The sequence below is a fragment of the Leptonotus elevatus genome, chromosome 1 (assembly GCF_054856555.1).
Source record: "Leptonotus elevatus isolate MCC_2025b chromosome 1, RoL_Lele_1.0, whole genome shotgun sequence".
In the NCBI taxonomy this organism is placed as follows: domain Eukaryota; kingdom Metazoa; phylum Chordata; class Actinopteri; order Syngnathiformes; family Syngnathidae; genus Leptonotus; species Leptonotus elevatus.
The window spans coordinates 4,365,420-4,392,036 of record NC_141239.1 but is presented as its reverse complement, the minus strand read 5'-3'; the positions used below and the strand labels follow the sequence as shown (position 1 = coordinate 4,392,036).

Here is a 26,617-nt window from a genome sequence, read left to right as displayed (position 1 = left end):
GAGGAACCGTACTCACGACTGATTGGACAAGAGGTGCAGCTTGATAGGATGTTTCGCACCGGCGTTTGGCGCGTGCTCGCGAGCTAGTGGGCGAGAGAGCACTTCCTTTTACGCCAGCTAAATATGTGCACCATATGTGCTTGTTCCTTTTGTGTTTGCGGTAAACTTTTTGTTGTTTTGTTCCGGTTTTTGTGTTTGAGGTTTTTGATTTGTGTGTGCATAACATTTTTATTTTTCTATATTGTTTTTTGTTTGTGTGTTGTTGTTTTTTAAATTTGGTTTGTGTTTTTTGATTTTCAGTCGTATCAGTTTTTTTGTTTTTGCGTTTTGCACTTCAGGGCCACCGTACTTTTGTAATTGAGGGCCGTATAAATCAATTTGACTTAACGAATGAAAGTAGTACAAGTAAACAATATTGTTAAAATTTTACATATGCATTTGTTTTTCTGTTTATCAAATAGCTTTATTCATTTAAAATAAATACTTTTAAACATTCATTTATGTTTGACAATTTAAATAAAACAACATATTTTAATGAACACATTTTTATGTTTTCATTTTATCCAATAAAAGTACAAAATAAACCTTTTTACAAAAAAAAGTTACATTTTATTAACTTATCTTATTGCAAAAAATGCATTGAATGGTTTTTAATGAAATTTTTACATAAAACAGAAAATAAACTTCATGTTTTAATTTTGTTCCATAGGTTTCCCACACCATGTTAATACTTGGGCGGGACACCCAAGTAAACTGGCCACCACCCAAGTTAAATTAAATACAAATATATTAAGAAAAAAATGTAACACACAAAACGTGTCACGACGAGATATAGCGCATGTAACATTAGTTCGCCGTCACTCATTTGTGGATCATGAGGTTAGAACACCACCCAAGTAGATTTCAAATCTGTGGGAAACACTGAGAATATATTTTATTAAAACAAACTATTTTACATCCGTTACATTTTTATTTTACATTCTAAAAAGGAGCATTAATTACTTCGGTCCTGAAATAAAGCATTTTACATCAAATACAAATAAAAGAAACTAATTTAAATGTGCTTTTAAAATGATGAAATAACATTATAATAATAACAACATAACATTTGAAATATTTTATTATTTAAACAATTCTGCCAAAATATAAGAAAAAAAAAGTCCATGTTAATTTGAATTGGTTGATTACAATTCAAGCACTTTTTTACAATTCCAATAATTTATTATTCATTGCAACTATTTATTGTCCAGTGTTCCCTTGCTATAACGTGGTTCACTTTTCGCGGCCTTGCTGTATCACAGATTTTTTTAGTGCACTTTTGCATGCATTATTTTTTTTTTTTTTTACAGTAATGTACCTATTTTATAAAAAAATGATGAAGGTTTGAACATTGAGAATGTTAAAACAAGAAAGAAATGTGAGAAAATGTAAATACAGTAATGAGAAAAGTGTATAAACTGTGTGGCTTTAGAGCCTTAAAACATTTATAATAAATGTAAAACATAAAGCTAACTACTTGGCGGATTTTATTTATTCCGGGTATTTTTTGGAACCTAACCCCGGCGAAAAATGAGGGAACACTATTTCTTTATTTTTTACCTTTCCTACATTATGAGCTGGGCCTATTTTGAAAAAAATGCATTGTGGCCCCAGAGCGTACAAGTTTGCCCAGCCCTCACGTAGCATGTGCTAACATGTATAAGCGTGTGCTAGCGTGTACTACCAGGGTTATTATAGTTTGGGAATATTCATTTTAGTTAGTTTTTATTTCGTTTTGAGTTTTGTTTTTTTAATTTAACTTAGTTTTCAGGGTGGTTCTGTTAGTTTTTCTTAGTTTTAGTTATTTAAAAAATGCTTAGTTTTTGTTTAGTTTTAGTTAGTTTCAGTATTGGTTTTTGTTTTGTTTTTAATGTGTATTACTTGTGCGCAAAGGTGTCAAACCAGGTCCAGAGAGCTAAGAGCTAGCTAATTAGCACCAGGGGTTAAAGCCAAACTTTAACAGGGTTTTTATTTTCTGGACCTGGATTTGCCACCTCTGCTTCTGCGCAATATTTAATAATGATAACATGAGAAATGTAACTAATTTCTTACCTAGCGTTGCATTTTGTTGTCGTCTGAAGATGCTTTTCGATTGGCTGCTGCTAGATGATGTCACTTCTGTGTGACACTTTCGATTAAATTAAAAGTTAAGTTAAAGTAAAATAAATATACTTCCAATCACATTTGCAATCATCCCCAAAGGTGCATTAAATTAATTACCAAAGACTAAAACGAGGGACATTTTTACTATAAATATAGTTAGTTTCAGTTAGCTTTGTAAACATAAAATGTAGTTTCGGTTAGTTAGTTTTTTTTTTAATCCATCCATTGCCATAAATTCATAAAAAAAGATTTAATGACTTCATTAGTTAACTCACAATTAATCACAAATTGTATATCTGTTCTAAATGTACAATAAAACAAATTCTAGGTTTTCATACTCTTGTTAACAAAAGTGGGAAAAAATGTTAAACTAATAGAAATAGTTCAAATGAAATTTTGACATTTATAGCCGTCATTGGCATTGAATGAATTAAAAAGCATTTGTGTTTTTAATTTAATTTTAGTTAGTTAGTTTTAGTATTTTTGTTAGTTTTCGTTAACTCAAATAACCCTGGCGTGTACTAGCATAGCTCCAAGGCGTGCGGCCGTAGCCTGAGTTTGTTTGTCGGCGATTTGGATTTGCCCGCGGAAGCGGCTCATACCTCTCACTCGCCAACGTTTAGGTCCGACGGTGCTGGAGGTGTTCAACACGCTGCTGAAACACTTGCGCATGAGCGTGGACCTGGAGCTGGGCGAGAGCTCCCGCAGGAACTCGGCCAGCAGCGCCTCGTCGGGCCGCGGCAAGGAAAGCGACGAGCGCATCGTTCAGAACGCCATCATTCAGACCATCGGTACGCATTTGGACGTCTTCACGTCTACGTGAGCGCCAAGGTGACGTGCTTTTCTTGCGCCCCGGCAGGATTCTTTGGCGGTAACCTTCCCGACTACCAGAGGGCCGAGGTGATGATGTTCATCATGGGCAAGGTGCCCGTCTACGGGACGCCGTGCCACACGCTGGACACCGTCAAGATCGGGTGAGTCGCAAGCAAGTCAAGCCTACGCGAGGCCGGTTGCTCCGCCTACCTACAGTACATGATACGGCACCTATTTACTGTACATACATGTCTAATCTACTGTACCACCTGCCTACATGTCTGATCTACATAATTCACCAACCTATATAGTCTTCCTTCCCACTTGCTTACCTATGTAGATTTTCTCATTTCTGATGCCACCTACTTACCAACCGACCCTAACTACTGTTTCTAACCTAGTGTAAAATCCTGTGTGTAATACGCACTCATGTTTATTATATGCTTTACGCCCCTAAAAAGAAAAAAAAATCACCCTTAACTCTCTGACTGGCAGCCATTTTCAATGAAGCAACCCCCTTCACTCCCAGCTGTTTTACTGGATTTTAACAGATTTTTCAAGGCCTACAGAAAATTGTGTTATTTTGCTATAAAAAAAAAAGGAAGCTACCAAAAGAAAGATTAGTCTTTTCTTTCATCAGAAAAAAAAGTATATTTCTATCTGTTTCCGTTTGGCATCAATTAGCATTACAATATAGCGAAGTTTCATCGTTACTCACAAACCTGTTCAAAACACTGGTGAAAATAGTTTTTGCAACATGGCCCTGGTTGATCTCTTATACTCTGCTGCCACCTGCTGGACGTTTTTTGTAATAACTACCATTGCTTTAAACGACTTCTTCAGGTCAATGGCTGTATCAAAGCCTTCTGTATGCTCTAGCATCAAAAACATAAAGAACGTATAAATACGGTTTTGGGACCATGGCACTGTTTGAAAAATAACGTTTTTATACATTTTTGGGAGCAAATTAGTTAAAAGGCTGTTTGTACGGTCCCCTGATTTCCTTACTGGCCAACATTTTGGCCAAGTGTCAAGGACATTTGAGTGATTTGAGTCATTTCGGACTGCTGAGTCCCAAAATCCATTTCTTTGAATCCTCTCTAGGGAGATTGATATTTTTGACGATTGATTGATAATTCATTTGGGGATATCAAAAAGGCTTGTTGTTTATTCTCTATTAAAAGTGAAACAAGCTTCTTTACTATGAATATTGCCTGTTTTTCTGATTATTTTTTTTCTTCTAAAATTTTTACATAAATCTCTTCCCATAGATTTTGATGGATGAAAACAAAGTGATGTCATTAGCGATTTTTGTGGTTTAAAGCTGCTCTTTGTAACAATTTACCTAAAAATATCTTTAAAATTTCCTTTTTATTTGACCATTTATCACTGAAAACTTTTTTTATTATTAGATGAACTCAATGGGTACTCCTGCAAACCTCTGGGCAATTGTTTCAGTCAGGATTCGGGTTCCAATTTCCCACCCACTGTCTGCGGACGTGACGTCATGTGCGCATAGTGTACACAAGGTTATTTTAGTTGACAAAAACTAAAATTCAAAAAACTGTTTTGTTAATAAAATAAAATAAAAATGAAAATGCTTTTTAAAAAACAAAAAACAACTGAAACTACATTTTATGTTTACAAAGCGAACTAAAACTAACTATAATTATAGCAAAAATGTCATTGGTTTTAGTCTTTGGCACTTTTAATGCATGAGCCTTTGGGGAGGATTTTAAATGTGATTTGAAGTAATAAGGACGTTTGAAAGTGTCACACAGAAGTGACGTCATCTAGTAGCAGCCAATAGGAAAGCACCTTCAGATGACGTCGCTCCGAGGCCACAACCAAATGCTTAGCTAAGAAATTTGTTATTAGCTAGCTAGATTCAGGGGCTAAAGCCAAACTATGGCAGTGTTTTTACTTTCGGGTGCTACCTAGCTAGCTCCCATAGTGCTCGTTTACCTGCTAGCTAGCTAGCTTGCTAGCATCAATGACTAAAGCCAAACTGTGGCAGGGTTTTTACTTTCTGGACCTGGCTTTGCCACCTCTGCGCACAAGTAATACACATTTTAAAAAAAAAAACAATACTGAAGCTAGCTAAAACTAAGCATTTTTAAAATAACTAAAACTAATAAAAACTAAAAGAACCACTAAATTTAAAAAACAAAACTCAAAACGAAATAAAAACTAACTCAAATGAAAATTCCCAAACTATAATAACCCTGAGTGTACGTGCAGAAGGGTGTGTACAGAGTCATTTTTGTCTATTAAACTGCTCTCACCCTCTTGCTTGCTGCAGATTAGCAGCGGCTAACACTGGAGCCTGTTCTGAATGCTGGCAACAGGCACTGCATAATACGTCAGCATTTTTTTAGCGATCTGAACTTGATTTCAGGACGACATCGTGTTGTTGACAAACGTTTGTAAGACACCGCAACCACAGTGGCTGATGAGATGAGTCGAGTTGGCAGTTACGGCGCGACTCGCTGCCAGGAACAACTTCAAAATAAAACCACCTAAGGCATGAATGTTAGCATATTCCTGCATTTGGAAAGATTTTGTATTGAAGTTTTGCTGACAGTCTCTTACTTTCCAACAATTTTTGGAAACGAGGTACTTAATTACATACATTTGTAAAATTATCCAATTAAATATTATGTTTGGTCACATAAACACTCCCTGTTATTCTGACTTGCCCTTATGGACGTCCTGCTGTGTCCTGGCCAAAAGGAGGGAAGCTAATCCAGCAACCGTGCTAACAGCAAATCCTCCCTTCACATGAAGATTAGACCCCCGCCCATCCCCTCGCAACATCACCCCCATCACACACAAACACTGACGTTTGTCTGTTGACACAACAGCTGCTGACGTTGTTGTTTTCGTTTTTTCCTCTCACCTTCCGGGACCTGCGGGGCTGTTGGCTTCAGGCATCAGGGGACCAAGAGGATCCAGACCATGTTGCTCAGCTCCCTCATCATGGTCAGTCATCACAACATAGACTATGAATTGACACCTAATCCCGACATTAGGTTCCTCTCACAAGTGAAGGTTGTTTTCCTGAGCGAAGGTACAAGTCCCAAGAGACTGGGCAAGAGAATGTGAATGGTCCCATTATGTTCTTGTTTCGAGAAAACTTTCTTGTCACAAGGAAAGGTTTTAGTCCCAAGTGAAGCTTTTATTCCGTAGGGAACATAGTATCCAGAGAGGGTTTTCTAGTCTAGGGAAGAGGGTGTCATCTCGAGAGATGGTTTGTACCAACTTTCTAATGGAATGGACTTGTCCAAAGTGAAGGTTTTGGTCCTGAGAGAATGTACTAGTCCCAAGACAATGGTCTAGTCTCAGGAAAAGGTTTTAATGCCGAGAGAATGGCCCATACCCAAGAGGAGAAACTGTTTTATTCCCAAGAAAATGTTTTAGTTCCAAGTAAAAGGTCCTTGTCTAAAGTCAAGGTTTTGGCCCTAATAGAATGTCCTATTCCCAAGGAAATTGTCTTGTTCCAGATGAATGGTCCCGTTCCAATCAAAGGTAAAACCTTTTGATTGGAACGGGACCATCCAGTAAGAAGCTCCCAATTGAAGGTTTTGCTCCCAAGGTCTAATCCTAAAAAAGTGCAGATTTAGAGGCAAAAGAAGTTTGTAGTCCAATGTAGAGGGTTGTAGTCCTATGAGAAGGTACCAGTCCCAAGGGAATGGTCTAGTCCAGAGGTGCCCAAGTCCGGTCTTTAAGAGCTTCTATTCAGCTTGTTTTCCATGTCTCCCTCCTCCTGCGCAGCTGAATCCAATCATCATCTTATCAGCAAGCTTCGATAACGATCCTGATCATCAATCAGGTGTGTTGGTGGAGAGAAACATGGGAAAAACAGGCTAGATGGAGGCTCTCGAGGACCGGACTTGGGCACCCATGGTCTAGTCTCATTAGAAGTCGTCGTTCCTAAAAGAGGGTTCTAATCCCAAAGGAATAGTCTTGAGAGAAGTATCTACTCATGTGATAAGGTTATACTCCATAGAGAAAGTCGTAGTCCAAGGAAGGGGTTGTGGTTCCAAGGGAAGGTACTAGTCCGAAGTGATGGTTCTCGTGCCAAGCAAAGGTTTTATGCCCGAGAGAAGGTTGTAGTCCAGGAAAAGAGGTTATAGTCTCTGAGAGAAGGTTCTAGTCCCAAAACAATGGTCAAGTCCCAAGACAATGGTCTCGTCGTATGTGAAGGTTCTCGTCCCAAGAAAGGTTTTATTTGTATATAAAGAGTAGTTTCTAGTCCCGAGAGAAGATACTTGTCATTCGTTAAGGTTCTGGTCCGTGTCTTGGTTTGAGTGCTGTCACTCCCTGGTTGGTGCTTCCAGGTGACGTCGGGATTCAAGTCCAAGTCGATGTCGGGTGCTCTGCCGCCCCCCTTCCTGGACCCACTCTTCTCCATCTCACTGATGGAGGACAGCGAGCTGCGCCAGCTGGTGCTCGAGATCCTGCACAACATCATCGACCGACACGACAACCGCGCCAAACTCCGAGGCATCAGGTGCCGCCGACGCATCATGTTGGGATTGGCTGCTGCATTCTGGTCGGAAACGGCATTGTCTGACTTCAGTGTGGCGGCGTTACTACAAATCCAAGCAAACCTGAACCCAAACAAATGTGATTTGTTTTGTACAAATGAGACACAGTAGCTCTCCTGGATGCAGTAGGGTGTGACCTGCCTGGATGCAGCAGCCAATTATAATTCCAGGAGGGCGTGTCCTGCCTACAACTCCGCTGGGATTCATAATAACGTCCCATGGACACTCAGATTCAATCAATGCTGATTTTTAGATGCTAGATACTAAATACTACAGATTTTTAAGTGCTCCAGGCTAAATGCTTGATGCTAAATAATACTACATGCTAATGCTAATTTCTGGATGCAAACTATTAAATGCTTGGTGCTAAATAATGCTCGATGGTAATTGCTTAATGTTCAGTGCTAAGTATTGCTAAATACCAAATAGTAAACAATGCTACAAATGAATCGCTAAATTCTGGATGCTAAACTCTTCATCACAAAATGTTAGATGCTAAATAAAGCTAAATGAAAGATTTTAATGCTACGTGTTAAAATGTTGAATGTTTGATACGTAATTGTACACATTTGTAAGTGCTAAGTACTGGATGCTAAATAATGCTAGATTCTAATTGCTCATTTCTGGATGCAAACTATTAAATGCTTGGTGATAAATAATGTTCCATCGTAATTCCTAAATGTTCAATGCTAAGCATTGCTACATGCTAGATAGTAAACAATGCTACAGATTCATCGTGAAATGATGGCTGCTAAAGTCTTAATGCTAATTGTTATGTTGGACGCTAAATAATGCTAACTGAAACATGTTGAATACTGCTACATGCTAAATGTTCAACGCTTGATACGTACTAGAACTAATTTCTAAGCGCTTCAATTCTGGATGCTAAATAATGCTAGATGTTATTTGCTATTTTCTGATGACAAGCTTTTAAATACCTGTTGCTCAATACTCAGTAGTAATTGCTTACTGTTCAGTGCTAAGTAGCTATTGCTAAATGCTGGATGGTAATCAATGCTACAGATTAATCACAAAAGGCTGGCAGCTGACCTCTTAATGCTAATTGCTAAATGTTAGATGCTAAGTAAGGCTGTGTGCTGTTAAATATTGCTACATTGTAATTGCTCGATCCTAAATAATGTATACTAAATGCTCATTTCTAGTTGCAAATGCTAATGTCTAACTGTGTGTGTGCTGAAGGATCATCCCCAACGTTGCGGCTCTCAAGATCAAACGGGAGAAGATTTCCAAGCAGGACGTGGCCTTCATGAAGAAGGTTGGTCAAAGTCATTGATTGACGTTTCGATTAGTTTAGATGCGGTCGCCACAGAAACCATTAGCATGCCTGTGTTGTGTGTCAGCACGGCCAGCAGCTGTACCGCCACATCTACCTGGGCTGCAAGGAGGACGACAACGTGCACAAGAACTTCGAGATGCTCTTCACCACGCTCGCCGTCATCACCATCGAGCTGGCCAACGAGGACGTCGTCGTCGAGCTCGTGCGCCTCGCCGTGGCGCTGCAGGTCCGAGGCCATACTGGGTTTCAAGTTGGGCTGGGTTGAAAAAAAATCTATATTTATTTTCATAGCTCATTATCGATTCGAAAAAAAACATGAATCGATACTTTTACTACGGCCCTCAACATAAATTCATGTGCCTGCCCGCGTCACGGAGAAATTTATTTGACAAAGAAGCCCAGTGTTTTTGCCACTTTATTTACTTAGTGCTGGGGTTGTAATCTATTTCAATGATTATTTATTGTTTGGATCAGTTCATGTCCAATAAAACATGCATGATTAATATGACTGCATTGGATTCAATTTTAAATGTAAATATTCATATTTTTTCAATTTCAAAATGTATTATTTGGTATTATTTTTATTTAGTTTTTATTTATTTATTATTTTAAATTCTTTTTTATTTTAAATTCTTTTTTATTATTTTAAATTCTTTTTTATTATTTTATTATATTTATATTTTATTAATTATTTATTATTTCATATTTTTCAATTATTATTTATTGTTTTGATAAGGTAATGTTCAATAAAACATACGTGATTCATGTAACTGCATTGGATTAAATTTTAAATGTAAATATTGATATTTTTTTCATAATAAGGCACCAAGTAAGAGCAATAAGTTTCTATTTACAGCATTGGTATTTCTGAGAATGTCTTTCATATAAAATAAAAATTGGTACAGCATGAAATCCTTAACTGAATCAAAAATCAACATGTATCAAATTGAATCGGGGCCTTCTGAATCGAATCGACACTATTTTGGAAATCGAAATCGGTACCCAGGTTCGGAAACAAGGTTAAAGTTCCAAACTAGGGTTGGGGAAGTCAACCTTAAACATTTCTTGACAATGAAATGTTAAATGTGACCTCACTTATCTAAACATGACATTCTGATTAATATTACATTTGTGGAATATGAGTTATGCAGCAAAATGCAGCCGTTTCGATCCATCTCAGGGGGCAGCCATTTTGTCACTTGTTGTCGTCTGAAGATGGCATGACAGTTGCTAAGTCAACCGCCTATCACAGCTCACCTGTTTCCTCAAGCTGAGCTGTAATTGGTTGTTACATGAGACCTGAGCAACTGTGATGCCATGGCAAAATGGCCGCCTTCTGATATTGATCAAAACAGCTAGATTTGCTGCATACCTCATATTCCACTAAGGCAATATTAACCAAAGAAACTCATTAAGTCTTTTCTTATATAAATGAGTTTCTTTGGAAGTTATTATTATTATTTATGGAGAAAGAAAACCGTTATATTGCATCCTTGTTTTGTGGAATAACTTGAATGTCTATTTGTTTTTGACACAATTGTGAAATTATGCTCTCTCTTTTTTTTCTTTTTCTTTCTTGTCATTTTAAATGTTCGAAATAAGTAAATCAATAAAAAAACAATACCATATTTAGACTAGTTGGGCTGCATAGAACATATTATTGGGGGTTGACTTCCCCTTTAAGATAGGGTTTCAAACTATGGTAAGGGTTTAAAATAAGGTTTGTCGTTTCAAATTGGGGTTTCACGTTCAAGTTGGGATTTCAAGCAAGCGTTAGGGTTTCAAAACCGGGTAGGGTTGGAACACGGTTCTAGCAAACGTGACGGTTGCAACTCGCAAGTTGGGGTTTCAAACTATAGTTAGGCTTTGAAATTTGGGTTTCAATTGAGCTTTTCAAGCCACATTCATGGATGGAAGTCATACTTAGTTTCAAATTGGAGGCAGAAATGCAGGTTGCGGTTTCAAGTGTCTCTTATGTGCATGTGTGTAGGACATGGCTTTGTCCAGCGAGGAGAATTTGTCCATGTGGCTGCGTTGTGGCGTTTTGGCCTTGGTGGCGGCGTACCTCAACTTCCTCAGTCAGATGATCGCCAACACCGGCTTCTGCCAGCACGTCAGCAAGGTCAGCACACCTGCACCACCCATGCATGCCTGCACTTGTGCAACCCGCACCTCACAACTATTTTGGACATATGTACTAGGGCCCGACCGATTAATGATTGTCCTTCAAACATCCCCTTAAAACGTTATCATAGAATAAAATCGAAAATTGCGACACTGTGAAAGTACCGTGAATGCACCATTTTGCCTGCGTAGCATTAGCATTTAGCAAGTGTGTAGCGTATGTTATTCTGGTTATTCTGTTGTCCCGAAGCGTCCTTTAAGCCGTTTAATAACATCCCAGTTGGAGGTAACTGTCAAACTAAACACACGACGATAAGAATGACATCCACTGTATATTTAAATACAAGAGGTGCTTCATTTTTAAAACGTTGCTAAAAGCCAATTAGGGTCCCATTTAAATGCTAACAGGAAGTTATCATCAACTTCGAGAGTGTTTTTCCTTTAAACAACGAATATTCACACACTTTGTGGGAACACATATCCACAGGTAAGATAACACTACGCAAAGGCACAAATCTTTCCCAATGTGTGAAAAAATGAGTTATTTTAGAATTCAATCGGAATCCAGTCCTGTAACTTTCTTCTGTACTCACTTTAAGTGTGTACGCCATGGATGCACGGCACCACACTGCCCCCAAGAGGCCAAAACGCACAGGAACAGTCAGTATTTGTTCTTACTGTTTTTTTTTCATTTGCTATTATTTTAGTTTATTCTATTCTTATTTCACTTTCTTATTGTTTTATTTTGCCATTGTCCTTCCAAGTTATATTTCAAGTTGATATTTCAAGTTGATATTTCAAGTTGATATTTCAAGTTGATATTTCAAGTTGATATTTCAAGTTGATATTTCAAGTTGATATTTCAAGTTGATATTTCAAGTTGATATTTCAAGTTGATATTTCAAGTTGATATTTCAAGTTGATATTTCAAGTTGATATTTCAAGTTGATATTTCAAGTTGATATTTCAAGTTGATATTTCAAGAAGACTTTCTTTTCTCAAAATTCAAGGATGCAAACGACAAGGACATATTTTGAAATAATCGGCAGATTCATCGGTAATCTGTATTTTTTTTCTGCCAAAAATCGGTATTGGCATCGGCCTCAACAAATGCATATCGGTCGGGCCCTAATATGTACGTACGCCCAAACCTTTTTGCCGTACCATGACTAACCCCTCACTAATCACTCAAAGTAAGAATTTAACGCAACTATGAAAAATATTTGATTTTGTTTCCTTCATCTGGACATTTCATTCTTGGACATTCTTTTTACCTCAAACATAAAAGTAAAAATGTTGCATGGAAAAGAAGTAAGTACAGCTATAAATAAAATGAAAAACAAATACTAATCAGGATAAAGAATAAACCTGCCTTAACTCTTTTAGCAGTTACCACAAATAAACTGGAGCAAGTATTGAATCCCTATTAAACAAGCATTTCAACTTTAATGATCACAAATAAATATTACAGTTGTTGTTGAGGATTGGAAAGCAAATAACACTTCATTGTTGTGCAAATAACACAATTTGAAGTAGGTGCTTTCCACCTTTTATCAAGAGTTATTGAAAATAACAAGTATGATTTAAATTATAAACCTGTACAGAGTGAAAGTAACACATTTCTTACCTAGCGTTGCATTTTGAAGGAGTTAAATAAAAAAGCAGGCGAGCCATTGGAGCAGAGAAATGATCGCCTCGGAGCAACGTCATCTGAAGGTGCTTTTCTATTGGCTGCTGCTAGATGAAAACGTCTTTATTCCGGTTAATATCGAAATAAATATTCTTCAAATCACATTTAAAATCATCCCCAAAGGCTCATGTATTGAATGGATTACTAAAACCAAGGACATTTTCGCTATAATTATAATTAGTTTGTTAGTTTTGTAAACATAAAATGTAGCTTCAGTTAGTGTTCGTTGTTTAATTTTTTTTAAGCATTTTGGTTTTTATTTCATTTTGTTAACAAAATTGTTTTTTTAATTTTAGTTTTTTTATTCGTTTTCGTTAACTAAAATAACCTTGCCAGTCACTAGCAAGATGGCGTCCATATGTCATGTGACCAGCAGATGACCAATCACAAACACAGTAGTACGCTGTGATTGGTCAACTGCTGGTCACATGACATATGGACGCCATGTTGTTCGTAATTGCCCTGCTTAAACCGAGTTGGCCAAACTCTAACGACTCTGGCTCGACTAAGCCATGTCTGCCGTCTAGTGGTGGATGGTGATATTAAAACAACACTTAGCGCATATTTGCAGTTTGGAACATGCAAATTAGCAAATTCTGTGATAATTCTTTTTGCTGTTGTTCTGGGATTTTTTTCCCTTCACATTTACCTCCCATATTTCCAGAAAAACGTTCATCTTTATGAATGTGTATTGAAGAATAGTTTGCCTTTAAAGATTTTTTTCATATATTTTTTTAATTGATGAAGGAGCCTTCAATTAACCACATAAGGATTTTTTTCCCGGTGAGCTTTCTTCCCAGCTGTGTCTTGTGGACTTTCAGGTGATCGAGCTGCGGAACATGGACGCCCCTTACCTTCTCCCCGAGCACGTCTTCCGCGACAAGTGCTCGTACGTCAGCCTTCTTCTCGCGCTTCTTCTCCGTCGCCGTCATCGCGCGCTGACGACGCGGTCCTTTCTGAATGCGCAGGCTTCCCGACAGCCTGGACAGGGACGACGGGGCACTCTTCTTCCAGAGCGCCGACATGGCCGACAGTCTGGCGGGAGCCGGATACAACGCCGACAGACTCAACGTTCCCTACGTGCCGCAAGTCACAGGTCAGCCATGCGCGCCGGCAACATTCAACTTTTCTTTATTTCTTTCTTTCTTTTTTCCTTTCTTTATTTCTTCATTCATTTATATTATTTATTTATTTATATTTTATTTATTTTGTTATTTCTTTTTTTCTTCTTATCTTTTTACTTTTTCAACTTCTTTTTCTTTCTTTTTTTCTTCTTCTTTTTCTCCGTTTATTTTTCCTTTTTCAACTTCTTTTTCTTAATTTTTTGTTTTATTTGTTCATTTATTTATATATTTATATTTTATTATTATTTATCTTGTTTTTTGTAAGAATTCTAATTCTTTGTAAACTATCTCATTTTTGGGGACCTAAACATTTACGAAAACTCACCAATCTTTGCACACTCCTCGGGCGAAAAATGTTATATTATGAAGTTGCCATAACAACATATAGGGTGGATAAATATGCACCAATCCCGGCACTGTTGCACGAGGGCTACAAAAATTGGCAGGCACGTGAAGCGCCCCGAGACACACAAAAAAGTCAGTGGTCATTTGCCAACAGTTTTCATCCGATTAACTTGGGACAACAACTGGGGAAAAAATCTTGACTTTTTGAAATACTATATGATGGGGTCGGCGCCTCAAATTTTGTCTTTAACATTTCCTTCATCAAAAAAGAGCAAATGCTTAATAACTCCCAAAAATCCCAAATATCTCATGCATCTTAATAGTCAGGGTCTGAAAACATCCATATGGTAAAAATGTAGTTATGCATCTAGCGCCACCTAGTGGTGACGAGAAATGTCATACTTTACGTTCTTGAGTTTTCTAAATACTACATGACGATGGAGGGTTATCATATATTTTTTTTACATTTCCTTCGCTATGAAAGACAAAATAAGTAATACCTCCTTGGTAACTGCTCCAAAAAATCCCAAACTTCACATGTATGTTTATAGTCACGACCTGAAGGTATCTCTATGACAATAATCAGTTATAAATATAGCGCCACCTAGACCTCGGGTCGACAAAACAAAATTACGACACATAAGGTATTTTGTCCAAAATTTTGATACTCTTTGTGTGATAACTAAGTCATTTATGAATATTTTTTTTACTTTCCACCACTCAAAATGTTCAGTGACATCAGACCTATCAATACATATGTACTTTTTATTTATTTTGTTTTATTTTATGGACAATACAAGCAATATTGTGCTATGAGTAAAACTAACGATGATGTGTATATATGTACTTGAAAAAAATGCCAATCAGGGCAACTTATTGCCCCAAAATAAAAACGGACCCTGATTTTTGAGGGTCTTAACATTGGCTAAAGCGCTTTGAGCTTTACACACTCATCACACCTGGCGAACACATAAAAACAATCCATATGTAAAGGTATATTTTGCCATTTTCAAAGAAATTTGGCTTTGAATGTACCTGTACCCCAATGTGCCTTTTGCCCAACCTGCAAGTACCCCAAAGGGGCCTGGGCTGCGAGGGCCCTTTATAGCTGCTCGCAGCTCTAGTTTATTTTATTCTTTCTTTTTCTTTCTTTGTTTCTTCTTTGTTTCTTTTTCTTCTACTTTTTCAACTTATTTTCTTTATTTTTTGTTTTCTTTATTTCTGTATTGATTTATTTTTTCTTTTTCAGTTTCTTTTCTTCTACTTTTTCAACTTCGCACCATCGCTCACTTTGAGCCTCAGTCTTTCTTCCTCCTTTTTCTCTCTTTCCCTTCTCACTGCTGTTTCTTCTTTCCTTCCTATCATTTTTCTTCCTATCAGTTTCCTTCCTTCTATCATTCCTTCCACTCATGTCCCCTTTTCCTTCTTGTTTTCCTTCTTCTTTCCCATCACTCACTTCTCTTTTCCATTTTCTGCTTTTCTTCTCCTTTCTTGTTTCTTCTTTTGATTTCTTGTTTCCTTTTTCCTGATTTCGTATCCTGCCCTTTCACTTCTTTCACATCATTCACTCGTCTTCTTTCTCATCCTGTCACTCACTTTCCTTTTCTAATGAGTTGCTTCCTTCCTCTTTCCTCGCACCCACTTTTTCTTTCCTTTATCCATCATTTTCTTTTTCCTTCTTCCAATTTCCTTCCTCTCTCTCTTTTCCTGCTTTTCCTTTTCTTCTCCTTCCATTGCCTTTTCTTCTCTTTTTCTCTTGCTTCCTTTTGACTTCTTTCCCATCGCTCACTCTTTTTCCTTCTTCTGTTCACGCATAACCTTTCTTTTTTTCTTCCAGTCAATTTTCCTTCTTTCATTAAGCTCTTCCCTTTTCCTTTTCTCATCACTCACTTCTGTTTTCTTCTCCTTCTTTTCTTAACTCCCCTTTTTTGTTTCTTCCTATTTATGCCTTCACTGTCTTCCTTACTCCTTCCCATTTCCTTCTTTTTCTTTTTCGTCCCTTACTTCTCATCTTTTTCTGTTTTGTAACTTGTTTTCCGTTTTCCTCTCTTATCCTTCCAGTCGCAGTGAGATATCAAAGTGTCTGTCCCGACGACGTCCTTCCGTTTAGCATTTGCTAGTATTTTCGAACTCATGAATCGGCCCAATCAAAGTGAAAGTTCTATCGACGAATGCGACCAGTGTCTACTTGTAAACATTAACAATGTCTGCTACAACTTGCGGACAAGTTCTCGGTCATCTTGAGGTCCTAGAAGGTTGAGAAGTGTCATATGACTTTAATCTTTCCCTTTTCTGTCAGTGCTTTACACTGTGGGGAAAATCCTGCACAGGTGCAAACAGACATCCAGAGGTAACCATAGCAACTGTAGTAACCGTAGCAACAGACCACCCACATGACCTTTAGACCAGGGCTTCTCAAAATGTTGGGGTCCAGGATTAAAGTCTCCCAAGAACCACCTTGTAATCCTCATTTTGAATCGGCCAATAAATCAATCAGACAAGACCACGTGGGGGCAGTCCAATGGAATCCTTTTGTGAAAAAATATCACTTATATATCACTGATTATATTTGGACATTCGAGGTTTCCACCAGACAGAGGAGATGATACAAGATAACCTTTTTGTTTGTTTGTTTGTTTGTTTGTTTGTTTGTTTGTTTTTGTCAAGCCTACATTATTTTGCTCAACTTTGACTTTGTAAACACTTGAAATAAAATGTAATGCCTTTCAATCATCTACAAAAACAGAAAAACGTCATTTAGAATCAATTTAATTTCAATGCAACGCCAAACGTGTCATATTTAATACAAGACATTTTGAGCCCTCTTTGAACAGGGAAGAGAGGAGGGAGCACAGGGACCGGGCAGCACCCCAGAACCCCAGGCCCGGCAGGGAAAGGTCCCGGTCGTCGGTTGACAGTTCTAAATGTATGCTGTACATTTTAAACCGTTGAGACCGGATGTATCAATTATGACACAAAAGTCATATGTGGAAGTTGATTTTCCTTTTTTTCTTTTTATTAGTTCTAGGGCTGCCACAAACGACTAATCACCAACAGTAGTCGCGATTGTCAACATCGTCTTGACTAGTCGACTAATCTTGGCAGCCCTAATTACATATATTAGATGTTATTATTATATATATAATTGTTATATAAACATATATTTCATGGTTCAGGCTTTATAGGGTTAAAAGCCTGCAGGAACCATGAAATATATGAGAGAAAATTCTCATTCTTTGTAAATAAAGTATTTATTAGTCCTTTTGAACAAATATGTTTTTTATTTTTTTAAATCAACTTCCACATATGACCTTTGATTTGTATCATATTTGATACATCTGGTCATAGTGCTTTAAATTCGCACTTTTATAACGGTCAAAAATAATAAACAGACATTTCAAACATATTAGTGTTTCCAAAAATCAGAACGAACATTCCCCACTATTAATAAGTATAAATGTCTCTCCTTTCTCAATTGGGGCCATCTTGCAAGGTCGCTAGAAAAGCCATCAACTGGGTGATACTGCCCTCTAATGGATTATCCGTGCAATTCATGTGTCAGATTATATACGTCAGGGTTTTAATGGGGGAAAAAATACTATGCTCATGAAATAGAGGGCTCAAAATGTCTTGTATTTATATGCTACATTTGGCGTTATAGGGTTAAAGAAATCATTTTGTCAACATTTTACAAACATCGCAATTAGCAAATGTTTGTATGACTCCAATTTATGCTTTTAGTGCAAAGTCAAGACAATGGCATTTTAATGACTCAAATGCCTTCATTTAACGCAGTTAGGATCTTACAAAATATGAAAATGTACCATCTTTGGAAATACACTCGATAGCGACGTTATGTAGGTGTGCCCGTTTTTTAACACGAATGCATCATTTATTGTGAAATATGTATGCTGAGCTCGAAGCAATGGCTGGCAGACCCCCGGGGACCCCAGTTTGAGAACCACCGCTTTCAAGTGTTGTTTAGTCACTTCCAATGCTAACGTCGCACGGCTTGTGACCGCCTGCGGCTCACCTGGACTCATGGGCTGAGTATTTGATTTCCTGTTTGGGTCATGTGGTGTTTAGACAAAGTCCTTTAGTTTGTTGCAGTTTGTGCTAGCATCATAGCTAAAGATAGCACCAGCCGAGTGACTTGGCCAACAGCAAGTGCTTGTGAACTTGTGTCCCCCCCCGCCCCCACCCCTCGTAAAAATACGAATAACTGATGGTCATTATAATTGCTTTTTTCCTGCAAAAATATGAATTGCCGCTCATACTGTAATTGCCATGATTTTTTTTAAGTCATAAAAAAATCTGCAAATTGACGCTCATAAATTCTCCCCCCAAAAACATGAATTGTTGCTCATTAAAATTTTCATTAAAAATGTGGGTTGATTTTCCCCTGGAAAAAGGCAAATACTGTACGCAAATACATGAAAGAAAAAAAGAGCTAGCAAAATTATCTTACCTTACTTAAAATTAGATTACCTACAAAAATTTAAATCTAGAAACAAAATTCCCTTGTAAATTTTGTTAATTATGGATGCTCTTTATAATTACCACAGGGGGAAAAAAGTATTCTTTTTTTTCCTAGAAAAAAACCCACAATATTTGCTGAGCGCATTTGCCTGGACCACATTTTTTTTATGTGCTTTATTTTTTCCTGGTACCAAAAAATGCTTTAAACTTTTTTTCAAACAAGTTTTGTTCAACTTTCATCAACCTCTGCAGAAATTTAAAAAAATCACTTTTAATTTTTAAATCTCTCTTATGTCAACAAACGATCGTGAATAACTGAACGTCTTCCAGCAGTTGAACCTAAGCATCAAAATGTTTGACTCAACTGGTCCCTTAGTTGTACAGTTGTACAGGTGAAGCAAGTCCACCTTGGCTTGGTGATGTACTCCCAGGTCAAAAAATGTCCATGTGAAGCAAACTGCTAAATTGGCCCTCTGCTGGGCTCCAGTCACGCCGCATAGAGTAATAAATATCAATAATAAATAAATAATAAAAAATAAAAAAGATTTCAGCACTGCTGAAAGATTTTAGCCGTTAGCGCTTGCAGTCCTGATGCGGTGCTAATCGTGTGGCGTCCCGCAGATGAAGAGCGCCTGACCAGGAGGAAGAGCTTTGTGGACACCATCTCGCTGCAGGTGGACATCCTGGCCAGCAGCCTGCCGGAAAAGGTCGGACACGCAAGTTTGTGTGCTAACAGCTAGCCTCAAGTTTGTTTGTTTTTTCTCTCTCGCTCACACGTCCACACAAACACACACAAACGTGGTCTTCCCAGGCGGGAAGTGAGCCCGCGCCGCCTGCACCGAAGGCACCCAGAGCCCAGCTAGCCTCAACTTTAGGGAGGACCAAAACTGCCCAAAAAATAAATAAATAAAAGTGTCAGGTTCAGTCAACCTAGAATATTTAACAAACAACAGACAAGGAAGGAAGACAAGAGACTTTGATTCTTTTTGCTCGCGAGGAGCACAGAGATGTGCCCAGATTACAATCTCCTACCCGTTCTGTTCCGTTTTTGCTCGCGAGGAGAACGGACATGAGATGTGCACAGTTACAATCTCCTACCGCTGTTAAGCACATTCTGCCAGCCCTCTCTTCTTTTTTTTTTCTTCAGGGCATTCCCTAGTTACACAGGGGAGGGGTACACAGCAGCAACATTAAAACCATGCATATGAGGTATTGTGCAGATAATAATGTAGACGTGTTTTTCTTCAACACTGAAAGTTTCAACAGTCAAAGTTCAACAGTTCAACTGCAAAATGTTCCAGCATAGTTCTTGTTTTTGAAGCTGCAAGAGCATGAGTCATGCTTTGCAATAATATAAGAGTAAATATGGGATAACCGGGCCTGGAGGCTTTACTTCAATCCAACATAAATATATACATATAACTAGGGCTGAACGATTAATTGCATTTGCAATTAAACCGCGGTTTGACAAAACGCGATAACGTAATCGCGAGAAGCTGCGATTTAAATGCGCATTGAAACAGAGCGGTAGGAGGGAAGTGGGGGAGCAGGAACGTCACCACTGTAACTGGCGCCATAAGTGCACGTCATTTTGGTGAGTTTTTTTTGTCTCATAACACCTTGAGACGAGGGTCTAACATGTTTAATCTGATCTTGGTTTTAAAACAACACTTCACCGTTGTGAGTTATGACTTTTCGGCTGCCGCAGTGTCGCGCGTGTTGTAAACTGAGTGTACACGCAAGTGTGCGGCCGGCAGCGGCTGATAAATTTGAGTTGTCCTATATTTTGAGGTTAAATAGGTCTGTATGTGGCCATATGTTGTCGTCCAATTTCATGAATGAAAATTAAGACTGACAAAATCGTCATTAGTTACCGTCATTTATGTGCTGCCGCAGCCTCTTTAAGTGTATTTCACAATTCGATTTTTTTCCATAATCATTCAGCCCTACATATAACTGTAAATAACTCAAATAATTCACAAGATATTCTAATAAAGCAATGCCTATATACTTTTCATTTTCATACCTTTTTATAGCATCAGATTTAGTATGTTTTCCTAGTGTCAACTGTTGTTTGTACCGTTGTTGCTCCGTATTTTCTATTACCAGTGTTGGTATGCGCTATCTTAACTAATACATTTACTGTTTTCTTTGTTGGTAGAAAACTTACTGATGTAATGTAAGTAAGAATTGCACCAATACTCGGGTGTGAATATTTTTGTATTTCTGTACATCGTGTCAATGATAATTTTTTTATTAATTTAACAAATAGTTTCAAGTTAGTTTTTGACGGAAAAGATGAATGTTTTTAGGTTTTAAATTGAATGTGTAAAAAGGGGCGAGATTTAATAAGTTTCTAACTTTATTAATATTGTACAATAAAACCGAATGTGTTTGTCTGTTTAGTCACAGCTGACTGAGGAGATCACCTTTGAGACCCTGAAGAAAGCCATTGGTAAGATTCTAACAGAATTTCTTTTTTGACCCTACAAAGCCTGAACCATGAAATAAATATATGAGAGAAAATTCTTATTCTTTGTAAATAGAATATTTATTGGTTCTTTTGAACTAATAAAAAAAATGAAAATCAACTTCTACATATGACTTTTGATTTTTGTGTCATAATTGATACATTGGTCTCAACGCAATACATTTAGAACTGACCTTTCCCTGCCCGGCCTGGGGTTCTGGGGTGCTGCCCGTCCCCCGGTACTACCTTCTCTCTCTACCGTCCCCAGTGTTCCGCCTTTGCAAGGTTGCTGGAAAAGTTATCAGCTGGGTGATACTGCCCTCTAATGGATTATCCGTGCAATGCATTTTAGATCATATATGTCAGGGTTTTAATGTGGGGGGGGGGGGAAATTATACTCATGAAGTAGGGCTCAAAATGTCTTGTATATGATACGTTAGAGGGTAGAATTAAAAAATAAATTAAAACAGTCTGTAAACGCCTGATTATCCTTGTATGTGTGTGTGCCGGTCAGACACGAGCGTCCTGGAGGATCAAGAACGCGAGCGTCGCCGTCAGGTGATGGAGAAATTCCAGAAAGCTCCGTTTGAGGAGATCGCGGCGCACTGCGAGTCCAAGGTACTCACGAGGAAGGGAAACTTGTTTAATAGAAACATCCACGCTCACCTCACTTGTGTGCGTGTGTGTGTGTGTGCGTGCGTGTGTGTGTGTGTGTGTGTGTGTGTGTGCGCGCGTGCGCGTGTGTGTGTAGGCCAACATGCTACACGAGCGTCTGGCGCACATCTTCGAACTCACCATCAGGTGAGTATCTAGTGTAGGGCTGCACAATATATCCAAAATATATCCATGTTGAGATTTTGGCTCATGCAATATGCATAACGCAAAAACATGCAATAAGTTTCATATGGAATTTTATGCTTTTATCTGAATTTGACCAGTCAGCCACTAACTAAAATGCACTCTAAAAACAGTGGACCGATCCACCATTTTTTATGGGTCAATTTGACCCAACCCTCTGGGTTGTTTTATACAAAATGACCCAATTTTTGTGATTTATTTTTTCATTGTATAATAAACATGTCATTTCTTTTGGTACATGTTAAAAATTTCAACATCAATATCGCATGATTTTCCAATTTCGTGCAGCCCTAATCCAGTGACATCATCACTCCATACTAGTGTCGCATTGAGCTAATGGCGTGACATGACCCTCCCCCCAGACCCCCCCCAAGTCCATCTGGCGTGGTGTCGGTGTCCTCGGGCCACGCCCAGCACCAGTCGGTGCCCATCTACGAGATGAAGTTTCCCGACCTGTGCGTCTACTGAGTGTGTGTCCAAACACAACACGCCTGTACTCACAACATTCTCATCATCATCGCGCAACAAAAAGAGCCACTAGGGGGCAGCAGCACAAGATTCAACAAACAAGTTCGTGCAATCAACGCTGACTTGAACATGTTGGTAGTTTGTCATGTCCGCCGATCACCAGCTTGTTGTTACAAATGCGTTCAAAAGACAAGAAAGTTCTCGCGCTGTTTGTTGCTTGGAAAGATGCTTGAAAGCTGAGCAAGTTGAGTTTGCTGACACGACCACGACTTTTTGGATGGTCATGAAAGTACGCGGACTTGGGGGGGACAGAACGGAAAATCACTTGGGTTGTGCAAAAGCACTATTTTCACACACATTGATACCAGTATGCGTAGTCAGCTCTTGAATAGTCACCGATACCAAGTACCGATAGCACGAGTACGTTTGATACATCAAATTTACCCCCAAAAAACAATAAGAGATCATTTTAAAGAGAGACCTATCTGTTCCAAAATAGCAGTTGTCCTTCAAATTATGTGAAATGAATGTCAATTTTCTATTTTTCTCTTTTCTACTTCCTGATCGTAAAGCACCCACAAGAGAATCGGCCGCCGTCGCAAATGCCGATACCTTGAAATAAGGCCAGGTATCGAGCGGTCTGTTACTTTCCCATCCCTAAAAATCACTTGAAAACTTCACAAATCAAAGAGAGGAAGGAAGAAGTTTCAGGAACTTCAAAGAACCTTGAAAACTTTTGAGGATATATTTTTGTCTTCATTTATTTTGTAAAAAGCTTTTTCCATTAAATAAAAACAAATGTAAAAAAAATTCAAAATATCTAAAATAGCCGCATAGGATTTAGGATCACAACTTTTAAGTGCAATATGAGGCAGCAACATTCTTATTTTTTAAAGGTTCATGTGTGAAATAAGAAGGTATTAATGGCTAAAAGTTGTGTTCCTAAAATCTAAACCGCTAAGTTTGACATTTTGAGTTGAATGTTTTTCTTTTTTAATGGTGTTTTATAGACTAAATGAAGACAAAATTATATTTATCTTTTTTTTTAAGTAATGAAAAGACCTCAACGTGCAATTTAAGGCACGTTCCCTTCCTTTAAACATTGAGAGTGAATTACAAAGTAGCTGTGGCCCAGAATATTGAAAAAGAATTCAAGTAAGCCAAAGTCAAACATCTGCCGTGTCCTACAATGACGGCGTAATCAATTAGCGGTTTCTTAGCATCCTCAATTAGCGATTGAACATGAGTTCGGGATAGCGTTATGTTGATGTTGATTGCAACTACAATGTCAATCAAAAAATCAAAATCTAATCTAAAAGGGAAGTCACGACGCCACATGGGCCAACTTCAAAGTAAAAGTGTACTAAGGCTATTTGCATTGCCGTCCATGTATTAGTGTATTTGGTCAACTTTATTTTGAAGTTAGGGTTAGCATGTTACGTTGAGTATGTTTCAGCTTCCCTGACATGTCATGTCAGAATGGTATCGAGTCGACTGTGAGTGCCCACTCCCCCCCACCCCCACCCCACCCGAACTTTGATTTGAACATCTTAAAAAGAAAGAAAAAAGTCAGTCATCTGAGTGACAAAATTTCAAACCTTTTAAGTAAGAAGTTTCATGGTTTTGGATGAACTTCCCAACATCTTGATCCAACCTTTAAGGTTCTTTGACAGCTGATGGACTTAAATGACTTTGGAGAACTTTGAAAGAACTCAAAACAAGTCTGGTGAACGTGCAAAGAAATGAAAGAACTTTGGAACCACGGAAGACTTTTCCTGGTCTTGGTTTGGACTCGTTGAAGGTTTTCAAGAAAAGCTGTCGAGTGATTTGGCAGGCGTCTCTCCCGTCGTCGCGATCTCACAGACATCGGACGTCAGTCGTTTTGGTCGGGAAAGTTTGATGGTTGGAGGATTTGAGAATCAAAGCCGCCGGCGTGGAAATGAATGTTAATGTGGCTTGAACGTGACATCACACGCATGATGCACATCAAAAGATTGATTTGAAAATGCGCCAACATCCACTTAAGATTTTTCTAAGCAACCTGTCGTAGTTTGTGAATGTGTCATTTTAGCACTAGAAGGTCTATTTTTCTATCTGCTTGTTCTGACGTGATCGTATTGCAGAAGACAAGAAGTCTGTTGTCACGTCGTAATGTCGCTTCGGCGCGGGTCAATCAATATTTGAATGTATTTCCCGATTCATGTGTCGTGTTTAGTCCGCTAACAGCAAACGTACGTAATGTGCGCGCATGTGGATATTTTGACATTTTGCGGCGCCGCGACCTTCATGAGTGGCTCGGTTGATACCACTGATCTGTATATATGACAGGATAGCCGATAGCCCATACACGCCCGTGCAAACTGTTGAAGCCACTGGGCGGCCATCTTGCTCCTCCCATCTTGCGAACAGTTCGTAAGCTCTTAGTATAAGGCTGGCGGGGAGGTCACTATTTTTTTAACATGTGCACTTTGACCCCATTTTTCTTTTATCACTCAGTTCCTCAGACCCCAATATTAGATTTGGCAGAGGCATCTTTTGTTGAATTACAGTTCTTTCATTAAAAAAAATATACAAGTTTCCTCTTGTAAACGTCATTAAACTTAGAATTTATACATGTATTTAAGGCCAGTTGTAAAATGTCTGAAGTCTTGTTTATGTTTAACAAATTTAGAACATCATAAATCAAGCTGTTTCTACGAAGTACTGTCTCAAATGTTCTCCAAGTTGGATTCTGTAAATGTATAGGATCGTATGCCGAGAAACGTTTCTTGGGTGGAGCAATGTGGAGGCCTCGCGACTTGACCAAAAAAGTATTTGCCCAACGGCTATCCAGTCATATATTCAGATCAGTGGTTGTTGTTGATGAAGCGGTCAAGTCAGGGACGTGCGGTCAGGCGAGGCATCGTGCAACTGATGAGCCCATCAAATTATTTTCTATCTGACTTGTCTGCTCTGTGCTTTAATATTGATTTTCTTTTTCAATCCAAAAATATCCTTGATGCGTGATTAGATGAGGTTTTTTTGCCAACAACTTTTTCACCAAGCCATCTCTTTTACTAAAGCATGAAAAAGTATCAGGGTATAAAATGTGACTGTCCAAAGACATGTGCGTCATGTTTTTTGGGAATGTATCAGGTTCAGTCAACCTAGAAGATTTAATAAACAACAGACAAGGAAGGAGACTTCACATTTTTTTGCTGGCAAGGAGAACGGACAGAGATGTGCACAGATTACAATCTCCTACCCGTTCTGAAGCACACTCTGCCGAGCCCTCTCTTTTTATTTCTTTAGGGCGGTCCCTAGTTACACAGCCGTTGCTGCTCTAAAGGTTGGGGGAGAACACAGCAGCAACGTAAAAACTATCACGTATATGAGTCATTGCGCAGATAATAATGCGGACGTGTTTTTTTTTTTTCCGGCACTGAAAGTTTCAACCGTCAACCGCAAAATGTTCCAGCCGCTATCTTGTGGTAAGGGCACAGTTCCTGTTTTGCAGCTGCAGGAGCATGAGTCAAGTTCCTTCTCGCGGGGGCTTGCATGATTCAAACAAGATTATACCGCTGAATAAATGCTGTGCAATACTATAAGAGTAAATGTGGGATCACTTATGTCCATTTGTTCTGACAGACTGGCCCTCAAATTTGTAAATGTGACTTTGTCGGCACCTCGCCAGCCATGAAGCTCACCGCACGTCACTGATTGAAGCATGAAATCAAAAGTTGGCAACCTTTCGTCGCGTTTTTCTTCAAAGTACAACAAAGTTGGACACACAAAAAAAGGAACACATCAAATCCTATTTTCCGAAGTGTGTGCGTGTGTGGCTTAGGCGCTTCGTGAACTTTGCAAGTGCTTTGTTTGTTGTTTAATCATGACAAAGTGACGGTAATAAAGTTGACTTGACACTCAAGCTTGACCGAGTGCGTCTTCATTTGTCACACAAGCGGGACAACAATCAAGTCATTGTTTTGATTCAAGTGACAAGAAAACGCAAAATGAAAAAGTCTTCATGCTAATTGTTATCTTGGATGCTAAATAATGCTAACTGAAAGATGTTGAATAATGCTACATGCTAAATGTTCAACGCTTGATACGGACTCAAAGTCATTTCTAAGCGCTTCAATTCTGGATGCTAAATATTGCTAAATGTTATTTGCTAATTTTTGGTTACAAGCTATTAAATACCTGCTGCTAAATACTCAGTAGTAATTGCTTACTGTTCAGTGCTAAAAAGTCAAACTTTCATAGATGATAGATTCA

General features: G+C 38.4%; 1 protein-coding gene across 4 annotated transcripts in view; it reads left to right on the top strand.

Annotated features, from left to right (window-relative positions):
• Positions 1-26,267, top strand: part of efr3a (EFR3 homolog A (S. cerevisiae)) — a 73,731-nt gene extending 47,464 nt beyond the window's left edge. For 2 of the 4 annotated variants that reach the window (XM_086079742.1, XM_086079734.1), the window contains exons 11-25: positions 2,766-2,933; positions 3,002-3,116; positions 5,886-5,937; positions 7,296-7,468; positions 8,706-8,781; positions 8,867-9,028; positions 10,793-10,924; positions 13,438-13,505; positions 13,585-13,712; positions 16,385-16,435; positions 19,186-19,271; positions 20,971-21,019; positions 21,549-21,652; positions 21,786-21,835; positions 22,255-26,267. In XM_086079742.1, the coding sequence (XP_085935868.1) occupies positions 2,766-2,933; positions 3,002-3,116; positions 5,886-5,937; positions 7,296-7,468; positions 8,706-8,781; positions 8,867-9,028; positions 10,793-10,924; positions 13,438-13,505; positions 13,585-13,712; positions 16,385-16,435; positions 19,186-19,271; positions 20,971-21,019; positions 21,549-21,652; positions 21,786-21,835; positions 22,255-22,360 (1,520 nt within the window). In that variant the 3' untranslated portion in view covers positions 22,361-26,267. The remainder of the gene's footprint in view (positions 1-2,765; positions 2,934-3,001; positions 3,117-5,885; positions 5,938-7,295; positions 7,469-8,705; positions 8,782-8,866; positions 9,029-10,792; positions 10,925-13,437; positions 13,506-13,584; positions 13,713-16,384; positions 16,436-19,185; positions 19,272-20,970; positions 21,020-21,548; positions 21,653-21,785; positions 21,836-22,254) is intronic. The other 2 variants (XM_086079760.1, XM_086079749.1) reach the window with 1 other exon arrangement.
• Positions 26,268-26,617: the final 350 nt, after the last annotated feature.